This window comes from Chamaea fasciata, unplaced genomic scaffold, assembly GCF_029207755.1.
Source record: "Chamaea fasciata isolate MVZ Bird 193981 ecotype frontalis unplaced genomic scaffold, bChaFas1.0.hap1 SCAF_9, whole genome shotgun sequence".
Taxonomy (NCBI): domain Eukaryota; kingdom Metazoa; phylum Chordata; class Aves; order Passeriformes; family Sylviidae; genus Chamaea; species Chamaea fasciata.
In genome coordinates, this window is record NW_027094094.1 from 18,003,020 (window position 1) to 18,016,297 (window position 13,278).

The window sequence follows — 13,278 nt, forward strand, 5'->3', positions numbered from 1 at the left end:
GTAAAATTACACGCACACAGCACTTACCAGTAGTCTAGCCAGGCCAGGAAATCAACTGTGCAGTTTATCAATTTAGTTATTTGAGACATTACCATTTCTTTGCAACCCTGCATGTTTTCTAAAAAGACATGTTAGATATTGACATTACTATCACTTCTGTTTTTCTGAAACTTACTGCAAAGACAGTTTTTCCTCTTTCAGTTTAAACTTCAAAAAGATGCTTATTTAACCCAACAAGCAGAAGGAACCACACTGAAGACCACCAATGACTCCTGGATGGCCTCTGTAGGCAGTTACATTATTTGCTTATGCGCAGTGCCCGGCAAGACTTCTGTACCTCTTATGCCCATTTTTGTGAACTTTACTAATTTAAATTCCTCTTCACATTCTAATTCACTACACAAAATATGCATCTACACAAGGCAATCAATTATACAGCCTAGCTTCACTAAAAATCTGCATTTTCCAAAGAAATAAATTCTGAATGATTGTTTAACTCATACATAAACTTAAGTCAGTTATACATAAATCATTCTGTAAATATAAAATGTAAACAGTTAAAATACTTCTGTGAGGAGCAGCACCATCTTACATGACTATTTAGTAACTGTTCTATATATCTCAATATATCTTTTGTTTAAAAAGTGTATTGAAACCTGAAGCTTTGTTGATGAAAACTACTGAATATTTATGACTTAAAATGAACCACTGCTAAGATTTCTGCTACACTGATCTCATGGTGAAATGAAAGAGATAAATATTAATTTATACAGCACTACTTCTCCCTCCTTTGGATGGCATATATTGCTCAATTAATGCATTAGCTACAGAAATCCTGAGGTTCTCCTACCACTTCATGGTTTTCAGCAGTTACTTTTGGTGGAGAAAGAGTAGCCAAAGTTTTGCCCCTATTGCATTCGTGTCATTCCCTCTTTGACCCAAAAAGCACTTGCCTTAGTAGACAAAACTATAAGAACCAGAACTCGCAAGAACCACATCTCACATGAAAGTATAGCTACAGCATATTCGTTTTTCCTCGTCTGTCTAAACATCCTGGATACACTTCATTTTGTCTGTACAAAAACAGGCTACAAGCTAGAAGTAAACAGTTTATTGGCATTGCAATGTATTATTCATGAAGTATCCTCATGTTTTATGGTGATCACAAGATTTGGCATGCCACAACTCTGCAGAAAACATCACATTACTCTGCTAGGCTGGATATTTCTGCATCTTTGAAGATACGCTTTGCTTTCTTAGAGTTCATAAACCCATTGAGACTATGTAACTTTGCAAAGGATTTTTTTCTGTTCCTCTAAAAAGACCCCTACTAATTGTTGCTTTTGCTGAAGTATTATAGGCAAGTGGCCAAAATAAAAGAGGATTTTGTTCTCTACCCTGTGCCACAGTAGTATGCCTGAAATTACAGCTGGCTGCAATGAATTCTCTCCCCCTCCACCTGGACACAGATGTATGACCAAGCATAAAACTTTGAAGGATATCATGAACAAAACATCTGGAATAAATTCTAATTAAAAAATTGAAAACCTATAAAATCTTAAATAACTCATCATATGGTAATGACCACAACATTAATATGTGCTTTGATAAAACAAATCTTACAAATTCAGTAAAAAAAGATCAGCAGCATAATAGTAAAGCAAATATGCAGATTTTAAAACCACAATAAAAATTACCAGGTTTAATATTTTACAGTTAATTACAGCAAAAAAGTGGCTGCTTATAACACAACTTACAGTTTGAAATTACAGCACTTTATGATGAATTCCATGATTATTTTTGAAAAAACACTCAAAAATACCACCATATTTGAAAAGTGCCCTATTAATGACTAAAAGGACCCCCCTCCCACCCCCCAAAAGACCAAGTAGTCATCTACAGCAACCCAGAGGTCCAGCTGAGGTTTCTAGACTGCTGTCTGTATCAGAGGCCAATGTTGGATCTGTTGACATTGAAGACACATCATTGACAGATGACGATGAAGATGGGTGTTGAGAGCCATTGATCATTGCTGCACCTGTGCTATGAGAAACAAAACAGCAAATCAGTTGCAGATACAGTTGCACAGTTCAGTACTTGCTTTAGTTTGTCTCTTCCTAATGGCTGTTAACTTTGCCCTGTTTTGGCAAGTTTGAAGAGATGTGTCTCAATCCACTGTCAAAATAAATAAACCCCCCCAAGTATTTAATTTGGGGCTTGACAGCTGGTGTGTCAAGAACTGAAATGAAGTATCAGTTACACAGGGATAGTAACGGGGGATTGAACAGATCAATAAAAAGATGGCAGCCTTGTATATTCCACTCAAATATACAGCATCTCAGTTCAAGAGGTTAGGTCATTTAAGAGCCATATTTTTGAGTTAGGTTTCTTTTGGATGTCTTGATCAGCTTTACTCCCTCCTGACCTACAACTCAATGCAGTCTTGTACTGTGCTTTTATTGTAACCAACCTAAAGGGGCTGGTTGGCCACGTATAACCCCGTTCTTGGTTCTCTCCTCCAGGTCCATGACTTCCTTGTATATCAGCTCTGAAAAATGCAGAGAAGGGAAGGCAAAAAATGAATTTGCAACCCAAAGACTAGATCAATAATACATCTCCCATTAAAATGTCCACTAAAGCTTCATAGATTTATTACTCTTCAGAATTAGTTTTGAACAACACATTGTAGGCTACACAACAACTGGCAGGTGATATAAAACACACACATTCTTTTCTGTTGGAGCTACAGTGGCCTGGCACTCTTGAGAACACACTGGCACTGCTCTAAGGCTCTTTTAGTCAGGCTGCTTGGAGACCTGAGCCTAAGGTGAGTCTTAAGGCTTTAAGTTTTTATCAATGGCTTCTTTGGTAAGGGAAACTCAATAAGCAGTCTTCAAAGGAAGAGCTAGGAGCACCTGAAGACTTGTCCTTCTAATTCAGCATTACATTGCTCAAGCTCCTGCATCTTTTTCAATTGCAGAAGTTTGCATGGAAGAGTTACCCTCCCTACAAATGCTGTCCTATGGATTGCTAAAGGTGACTAAGATGAGCAGGTCTTTAGCTCACTTCAAAGGTTCATCTCCTTTGCAAGAAAAGCCTGTTCCCCTGACATCCAAGCAGATGGTGTAAATACTGTTAGGTTGCTCAGAAGAACTTTAGTAACAATAACTACTGGGGCCCAGCATACTCCCAAAAGCCTTATTACCCTTTAAATGCCTTTCTTACCTTTCCACTCCTCTATCGTGTGCTCCCTTTCATCTAACTGCTTATCTGGTATCTTTGGTGGAGGCTGAAAAACAAAACTAACTCATCATAGAGCAATCAAAAGGGATACAAAACCAGTATAAATTAAAAGTGAAATTAACCATTCAGAACATGAACCTGATTTAAAAATAACATTTACATGATTATTTATATACGTTCATACTTGGACTTAGCCTATTTTTTAGATGCTGCCACAGTCTTTAAAGTTCTTCTGATTAATAAATTTGCTTACATTACTGTAATAATTAACAGAGAAACTGATCAGTCTGGTAGAAGAGCTCCTAAGTGCAGCAGTCTCCAGCACAAGTAGCTCTTTTTAGCTACTTACTGTTAATTACTAAATTTTCTATCTAGCTATTACAGAGCAGCAGAATTATAATTGCTCCATTTACATCAAGTAGCTTTTTCTATTCTTAGTGGCCATCACCACACTTTTCTTTTTAAAGAAATAACACTTTTCTCATAAACTGAAATTATTCTGAGACTAATTTTTCAAGGAAAAAATTACATTAATCCCTTTGTTCATTAGTTTTAATAACTAAAAGCTCAAGATCTTGTATTCATATTTTGCTGAAGCACTTATTTCTAGTTGAGGAATAGTATCAATTCCTACAACTAATTAAAGTATTTTGCTTCCCCAGGAATAAATACCTCAGAACCCCATCAAGTGCAATCAAATCACACTCAAACAACTGAAGCTTGATACATTAAAACCCTATATAAAAGATTTCAGATGGATGACTACATGTTCAGGAGATGATATGCAATTATACACCAACACAGAGATACATGAACACAGGTACCTCAGCTCATTCCTCATGCTATTTCTAATAAAGCACATCTATCAACATCAATAAAAACCATTATGGCTCAGTTAATCTTCTAATGAAATGTGCAACAATCTTCTGTCAAGCAGATGTACCAAACATCACAGTAAGATGGCTTTAGACAGTAGCTTCCTAAGCAGAGACCTAAAACAAGAACTTACAGCTTCTGCTTCTGATGGATCATACCAAACATTGATGTATGGGTGCTGCAGGGCTTCATCCACAGAGATTCTTTTAGAAGCATCTATAACCAGCATTTTTGATAACAAATCTCTTGCTTGACTTGCTGCAAAAATAAAATTTTCTGTTCAGATTACTGCCATATATAGAACACATAACACAGTGTTTCAAACTTCTGAAGAGAAGGGTCAGGCTAATCAAGTTCTAACTGAATGTCTATGCAACCCTCACACAATATGAGGTTTAAGAGAGTAGTCCATTTAATGGCAAAAAAACCTGAAAAGAATGAGACAGGTGGGAAAGGGGTCAAACACGTTTCACTATCCATTTTCAGGATACAGTGTTCCTTGGTGTGACATCCTTATGTGAACAGCTCAGGTGGCAGTGCAGCCTTGTCTCTAATAGCAGCAGGCAAGCACCTACTGCCCCTTTCTGTCATATGCTTTTAGTCACAGAAAACTGTGTGAGTGACTCCACTGAGTAGGTGGCCATTAGAACCAGTAAGTCACTGAAGTAACTACAGGGTATCTATATATTATGAATATAAATCCCTTATTCTCATCCCTAGAGAACAAAGATCTGCTCTGCCTACATAACTTCTATTCCAAACTCCCCCCACTTTTCTCTAAACTGTGTTGGCATCTGTCATTGAGAAGAATATAGATATTTACTTGTCTTTATGAAGACAGCTCCAAGAATAGGAGCTGTCTCATGAAGATATGAAAGCGGAGGGAAGCACATGTCAGCACGTTCATCCACTCTCATGATATAAATATTTAGAACCTTAGCAGGATGATTTTATAGTGAACAAAACCAAGTCACTTTTCAATACATCAGAGTTTTAAAACTTTTAAAACATACAACGCACAGAAGACAGACCTTACCTTTAAGTTTATTGTGTTCGGAGTCAGCTGGGAAAAGGACATCTGGAAAGAGTTTTTCAAAACTATATCCAGCATATTTAGGTCTGTTCTCCACGTAAGTTCGGACTGTAGGCTGTAATTTCTTCATAAATTCGGGGCATGGTGTTCCTAGCTGCTCTATAACTTTATTCCATTGATCAATATCTAAGGTTATGCAGCTAAGAAAAACACTGTGTCTGGTTTTCAGTTAGAAAGTTATCTTAAAACCACATGAAATAACCAACAGAGAAAACACAGAAAATTATAATAAGGTATCGAGTTCATCATCATGACTTAGGACTACTTTCTTCAACAGTGAAAAAAAGCAAGACTATGATAACGTAGTCAAGGCAACATGTATTTCACTTAAAATCATTACTGGCTAGCAAAGGATATAATTCCGAGAAACAGAATATTAAAAGACTCACAAAATATTTAAATACAATAAATTTAAGTCCTTGTCTGGGTTCTGGAGAACTCAACCCTGATCTGAACACACATTCACAGCAGTCAAGCTACTGCACATCACCAAGGCACTCCTGACCCCAAGTGGGTGCTTTATTCTTCATCTAATCTTGGAACCTCAGCCCAGTCCTGCACAACCTCTCACCAAGGACGTGCAACACTGAGCACTAGTGGGCACACAAAGGACCAAAGCTTGGCCCACACAGGTCAGTGACAACATTGTCTGGGACTTGAATGAAGTTAAAGAGTTTCAAGGATGCATAAGGAACATCTTAACTGAGAAGTTTACACACTGTAAAGGGGAGACTGACCTCTTCAGGGCAGAAGAATTTAATACATGTGACTGAAACAAAAAAAGTAAAGTTTGGCTCAGAATTCCTAGCTGCAGATGGTTAAATACTGGGGGAGAACTCAGATAAAATTTTATATACATTAATTCACATTCTCCCCAACTTTTCCTTTTTGGCTGCCATCAAAGACTGGATACCAGACTATCTAAATCTACAATGGATTGAAGCAGACTCTCTCTTATATTCTTAAACCTTAAAAGCAGATCTTTATATAAGGATTCTCAAGCTCTGCTGAGCTTTAGTACAGGCCTTGACAAGAAGAACTATCTACGTTGTACAGCACTGAGTCTAAACTGAAAAGCCATGCCAGCAAACCAGATGCATAAAGCAAAGCATGGTGCAGCTCATGCAATGACAGAGCTGTGTGAAAGTAAGGATGCTCTGCATTTCCTTACCATGGCTCAAAATTCTCCACCCCATTTTCACCCCTAAATGATACTGTATCAATTTTTAAACAGTAACCCACAGCAAAAGCAGGAAACATTTCTGATCACATCTAAAAAACGCTCTGTAAGTAGGAGTAAAACAAACAGGATATCAAAGTCCAATTATTTTCACTAATTTTAGCAATGATCTAGAGGTTTTAATTCTGTTTGTTTAGAACAGACTCTTTGTCTGAAATACTGTTTACAGGACAACCCATATAGACACCACCAAACCATTCATGGAATAGAAAGACAGAAATGCCAGATATTTTGGAAAGCTACTTGCAGGATAATTTCTATATACAAAAAATAAATTTCCAGAGTGTAACTAATGAAGATGGTTAGGAATGTTTGTAAACATTTTCTATAAAATGCAAATAATAGTAACTACTAACATGTTCAGGTACTAAACAAGTAAATTACCACATAAAAATGAACTCTGAAGTAAAATCTAATGCATGTGAATCAAGAAAACACCACCTAAACCAAAAGAAGTCTGTCTTAAGTGTGACAACATTCAAAAGCATGGATAGGAACTATATTACACTGGAAAAAGAAAAAAAGAGGGGGAAAAAAGGAAAAAGAAAAAAAAAGTCTGTTTGCCCAAGTGGTATATAATGAACTTGCAAATTGCAATTTGAAAAGGCAGTTTAAAACCAGTATTTTAAAAATTATCACCACCTTAATCTGGAACTGTATCACTACAGTACCTTTAGACCTTTTACAACTACATCCTAGGCCAAGGGTAAGGATACGATCTGTACCAGGAAATAAAACACCACCTTTGATCATTTCTCCCATGATGCACCCAACTGACCAAATGTCAACTGAAAACAAAATGCAATGATATTAACATAAAAGATAGTTCTCAAAATAAAATAAATAAAAAATATCTAGACACACACATACACATGAAGTGACAATAAAAAGCATGTGCAATGAAAATGAGTGAAGGTGAATGTATGCTAACTACAGGACCAGCAGAGACTATGTCCTACTGCTAGGTGCAGCCTGAATATAAATGATTTTTTTTTAAGTGTATCACAAGAAAAATCCATGTTCATTTAAGAAAAAAAAAATTGTACAATATGCATCTTCATGACACAACATCAATAAAAAGGTTAATCACTTCCTAACTAATTCAACCTGCTGCAGCAGCACAAGGATACAGTCCCTTCCTGGAAAGAGGATTTTGTGGCAAACCATTTCGCCCATAATGCACCCCACAGACCATAAATCCACTATGTTTGTAGCACAAAAAGAAGGAAAAGCAAAGCAAACGGTCATTTAAAATTAAAAGAAGCATAACATGACTGCATCCTATAAACTGCAGAGACAGCACAGAAAGAAGAGCAAGTATTTGTATTAATCAATGAGAACAGTTTAACATACACCGTAAGGATTAGCTTTTAACTGTCTCAAATACAAGGCAGAAAAACATCCTTTTGTTTAATATAATGCTAGAGCAAGAGCTTGAGCAGAGAGAGAGATACAAATCAAGCAGAGTAAAGAGCTTCTCCAAGGTTGGAGGCTTCAAAGCTACCTCAGCCAAGAGAACAGAATGAAGCACCAATGACAGATTGATTCCGTGAAAGTAATTTCACTGTAGTTGCAGGAATAATTCTAAAAGTAACTAAGTAAATTGACTTTTAAAAATTTTGCCTATTGAAACAGTCCACACTTTTTAGGAGATTTAATTAGATATTACATAGGAATTAAAATTTGACACCAAGTATTTCCTAGAAGTCAGATTACCGTGCATCTCTCTCACTTTAAATAAAAAGCAAACAAAATCAGTAAAAGATCACTTAGAATTTTAGAGGATCAGTTAATGACAATGTTAGTATGCTCCTACATTTTCAGTTCAAATCATTTGTTTTAAAATATTTATCCAGTTACGCTGAAATAACATTTTATACAGAAGAAAAACTCAAAAGCAATTTTTAAAAAATGAAATACGCATTTTCTGCATTACCTTAAAATAAATCACTCAGGAGACATAAAGATGCACAAGTTTACTTTGTACAGGATAAGCCAATTTCTTTTGCAGTTACTTTCAGAGGTATTGTTAATTCCATATGGAAAAGTTTTCTTGAAGTCATAATAATGAAATTTTATTATTATAAATACTTTTATGTCAAATATGACACTGGAATTTCAATTAAGCAGATAAGAAGGGGATTTGAGTGACAACAATCATATAGTAAGAATTATATGTAAATGTTCTGAAGGAGCTCAACAATGTCAAGCAAACAATATTGCTTCTTATTTTTCAATATTCCATCTCCTTTATTTTTAAGTTCCTCTAAAATAGTATCTAGATAATGTGATAGGAAATCATAGTTGTGCATATTAATAGGTCAAAATTAAGGGCCTTGCTCATTTAAAAAAAATATTCTCAACACCTTAGTTTAGTGCTCTTTTTCCTTTAAAAACTTTTTTTCAAATACTTAAGTACATATTCCTTGGCTTAGAGACCCAAAGAAGCCAAGTTTTGCATTTGACTTTTTAAATAAAATTCTGAACGTTGACTTTTTGATCTGCTAAACAACCTGCTGCCATCACAACCCAAAATATACCCAAACCTCTTGTACTTAGCTTGCATCCAATGTGATAGTTACCATTTTTCTGGCACCCCTACAAAACCAGAGATGTTTTGTGGTGTTTTCACTTGCTGCCTTCATTAAATCAAACAAAAACCTGGCTAATTAAGGTCTCTAACTTTTGTAGCAAGCTGAACTAATGCTATTGTGAATACTTTTATAGAAGACTAAAATCACATTACAGATTTGAAAAATACTTCAAAAAAATCTATTGCTGTCATAAAGAGTCCATTTTGTTCTTAACAATCCCATGAAGTGAGCTTACTGATTTTTATAACTCTAGGAGAAAAAAATACCACGTGAAAATGAAGTTTAAACCCAATCTACCTAGTAGGAAATGTAAAAGCAGTTGTTTCAGAGTGTTTAGGGCTCTCCTTGTTTTGCAGTGTTTCCTTACTGATAATCATAGAAATAACAGCGCATAAATCTGTTAAGGAGCATGTGCATGAACAGTTCTGGTGTCCTTTAGCTTGTTTCTTAATATGACACCCCAAACATCCTTCAGTAAAAAACTCTATATAAAAGTTAACTATGTATTCATTTGGGCTCCTTGCTAGATTTAAAACAATTACCTGTGTAGTTTAGCACCAAAAAAATGTTACTCTGCAGTGCATTATCTCAGTCATCAAAATATATATTGCAATCCTCCCACAAGTTCAGCGGGGCACAAACTGCAGGAAACTGCCAGACTACCCTGTAACCATTGGTTAACTGCCAATTTTCAATATTTAACTCCACATTAAATAAGTTCACAGTTAATTTAACTATGGGTGTAATGGGCCATAATAGGCATCAATACTAACAGGTGCGGCTCCTGGACAGCCCATGGTTCTTACTGTAAGTGCATCCTTGATATCCATCTCCCTGTCATGGCAGCTCCACAAACTCCTCTCAGCTCACATAAACTGCCTTTTAATAAGAGCAGTACCTATGGAAATGCAATTGTCTTTGTACTCACTCCATACATTTACATTCTCCAGAAGTGCCACTCTCATTTCAGTGACCACGTATTTGGCTTTGGGAAGACATGATAGCTTTTCAAATGAAAGTAAATTATTATTTAAGATGCGTAACACAAGTCATGCCTCCATAAGGAACAGGACTGTCACAAGCTTCACAGGATACTCTAGAACACAATCTATCTAACTCCAGTAGTGGAAAGAATGTTTCACACTTCTGCAACTCAAAATTACATACTATTTAAGAGAAAAATTTACACTGGGCAAGCTGAGTCAGAAAACTTGTGACTTTTCTATCAATTCTTTCTGTAAGGCAGCTGCATGACTCACTGCTACAGCTTTAGGTACTTTTCTTTAATGTCCCTTAAATAGACAATATAAAGTCTTAGGGGGAAAAAAGACAAACCTAAATTTGCAAATCTAGAAAACTTTAGAAATTAAAAGAAATAACTAACTTGTTCTACTCAGCCTGTGACTCCAAAATTACAGGAAAAACAGTCAACCATGGAGGACATTTGAAGAAACCTACTCCGTCCTCTCATACACACAAACAATCCAAACAAATAAAAATCACAGTCTTGCAATTAAGATCCACTCTCACTCCTTTGAGCTGGCTTCTTTCATTGCTAGCACCATTCACACACAGCCTGAAGTCACTTGCTGCAATGGTATGCAGTTGCCAGGCAGGTTTGCAGACTGCATTAGGAATGCTGAAAGGCAGAGCAAGCCCCAGTTGTGTCAGGAGGTGAGGAGCCACACCTCACATCCCCAGGAGACAGCTCAGGGTCTCCCTTGGAGGCCTGGCCAGCAGAGAGCTTGAAACACACACAGTGACCTGGGGGCACTCCCAGCCTGAGGTGTTGACAAGTGAAACCAGGAGCTGCCTGACCATGGAGACAGCTCAGCAGTGAAATTGCAGCAGATCAGGCCGCTCCAACAGGGTGTCGGGAACGACATGTCACTTTGTTTTCCTAATGGGTATCACTAGCTGTTTCCTTGAAGGTGCAATGATGTGTTTCCCTCAAATGACAGATCTTTTTTTTATCTTCATGTGGAAGATACTGGGAGGCAGACTAGTCACAGAGCGAGTATGGTGAGGAGGAAGTGTATGCAACGTAAAATTCCCTTGGAATACATCATGGACCTCAAAGAATCTATGATGCATCATGACAGTACTCTGTATGCTTGTCTCAAGTATGTTACTGAGTTTTTCTTCAGCAACGTCTCAAGAACTTAAGTGCAAAAGGCTTAAAAGAGGCTGGTTTTAATAAAAAGTAATGGCACAGTAGGTCATCTTAGCTTGTTTGCTCCTCAGTAGACTTTATGCTCCCTACCTCCTGAAAGGCCATACCCAATACAGTTATTTAGCATCAAATTTAGTACACATATCTACTGATGAATTACAACATACATCTTCACCAGGAATGAAGTCAGATGAAAGTATATCAAAGTACATACCACATTTTAAGAAAATATATTTCCAGTTATGCCTGGATGTCATGTAATCTACCAAGGAAGTTATTTAGATTTTTAAACAAACAAGGCCCTCAATTTCTTCTCCTATTAAATGCAAACATTTTCCAATGGGTTGAGTTGAATAAACATATTGGTGTATCCAGAATCGGCATTTTGGTCACAAGACTAATTTATAAAATTTCTACAGCTTGAAAAAAAACATCAACATGTAAAAGGTGGTGTGCCAAACAAAAAAAAAAAATAAAGCTATGCCAAAGAAAGACTATATTTGCTGACCGTTTTCTTTGTATCCCATCCCTAGGATGACCTCTGGTGCTCTGTAGTAACGAGTCACTACATAGGGCGTCATCATAAAACTAGTTCCTGCAGTTCTGGCCAGTCCAAAGTCAAGAATCTTCAAAGTGCAGTCTGACTTTACTACTATATTACTGGGCTTTAAATCCTTTAAAAAGAAACATCATATATGACTGCTAAGACAAGCACAAAGTAGTCTGTGGTTCACATTTTAAAAAGATAATATTGCTAACATGAAATCCCATGCACACAACTAGGTTACTGCTCTAACTGCAGCTTTTCTTCCCTTGCATTAATTTATGTGCATTCAGCAGATTACAGAATTAAATCCTTTTATTGTGCTTGTAGATTTATATAGCAATTAATGAAGGAAAATACAATCAGCATTACAAGGTATGTTAGCAATGTCTGAAATAAATTGAGGTTAGTAAGAAGTGTTAGCTCTGAGGAAAGGTCTAGAAACTACTCACCGGAACAATAATTACTACTACAATGCAGAACATAAGTAACATGACAATCACTTGATTCAATAATCATCTTGATACAAGAATTACTAAAATTATAATGAATGTAAAAGGTTTATTTGCTAGTTGAGGTTACATTACCTCTTTTGAACCAATATAGTTCCCTGAACAGAAAGGAAATCTCCATGCCCATATGGTTTTAGTTTCCAATTTAGGACTTGGTTTTATACTAAGTTTGGCAACCAAACCCAAAAAGGCACCATTGAAGAACTGCCAAAAATAAACACAATCATTAAATTGGAGTGGAAAATGTTGACCTAGCTACAGATCATTTTGGTTAGCCACATGGTAACTATTCTCAACACCTGAGCCCTATTGACAATAGTGGCTTTGCAACATTTATTTATGTAAACACTACACAGGCTTTTTCTGTCATCACCTCAGCAGGATCTTACACACACCTGAATGTCACACAGTAAATATTACAGAGTAACTTCAGAATAACTTTGCAATCATAAATCATTCACAGCACATGGGACAACATAGGTAAGACTAAGATAATTCCTGCTCACACTCATACTGATATTAATGAGAGAAAAACCTGATATGTGACAGGACTCCAGCACTTGAGCTGCAAGCATTTGATAAGGAGCCCTATCTGCCATTGTTTCTTAAAGGCAGATATCTTCAAGATTTATGTAGTTTTCATTTGTACTTGGATGGCATTCAGCAATCTCCTCATAATGCCAAGAAAACTGCATTTAAGGTAGAGAGGAAACAACAGAAAGAGTTCCAGAACAGCAGAGTTTTAATGACTAATTAAAAGTCTTTATATACATATTCACACATGCATTTCCACACAAGGACTCTGCAGACAACTTTAGTTTAAAACATTGTCAAACACCACAAATTAATTTAAGTTCTATTAAGGCCTTCTGACCATTTAATATCCATGTTTCCAATTCTGCTACAGTCCTTCTCATTATCAGCTTTATTTCTGCACACTTCTATTATTTTCAGGATGTTCGCTGCAGAATGCCAGGTGCATGCTCATGGAATTAACTACACT

The 13,278-nt window shown here is 36.4% G+C and overlaps 1 protein-coding gene across 4 annotated transcripts in view; it reads right to left on the bottom strand.

Annotated features, from left to right (window-relative positions):
* Positions 1 to 1,096: 1,096 nt before the first annotated feature.
* Positions 1,097 to 13,278, bottom strand: part of MAPK8 (mitogen-activated protein kinase 8) — a 39,862-nt gene continuing 27,680 nt past the window's right edge. For 2 of the 4 annotated variants that reach the window (XM_066191277.1, XM_066191278.1), the window contains exons 6-12: positions 11,728 to 11,893; positions 7,169 to 7,240; positions 5,156 to 5,338; positions 4,253 to 4,377; positions 3,226 to 3,289; positions 2,471 to 2,548; positions 1,097 to 2,038 (exon numbers count right to left, since the gene is read on the bottom strand). In XM_066191277.1, the coding sequence (XP_066047374.1) occupies positions 1,893 to 2,038; positions 2,471 to 2,548; positions 3,226 to 3,289; positions 4,253 to 4,377; positions 5,156 to 5,338; positions 7,169 to 7,240; positions 11,728 to 11,893 (834 nt within the window). In that variant the 3' untranslated portion in view covers positions 1,097 to 1,892. Of the gene's footprint in view, positions 2,044 to 2,470; positions 2,549 to 3,225; positions 3,290 to 4,252; positions 4,378 to 5,155; positions 5,339 to 7,168; positions 7,241 to 7,582; positions 7,655 to 11,727; positions 11,894 to 13,278 lie in introns of all 4 variants that reach the window. The other 2 variants (XM_066191279.1, XM_066191280.1) reach the window with 2 other exon arrangements.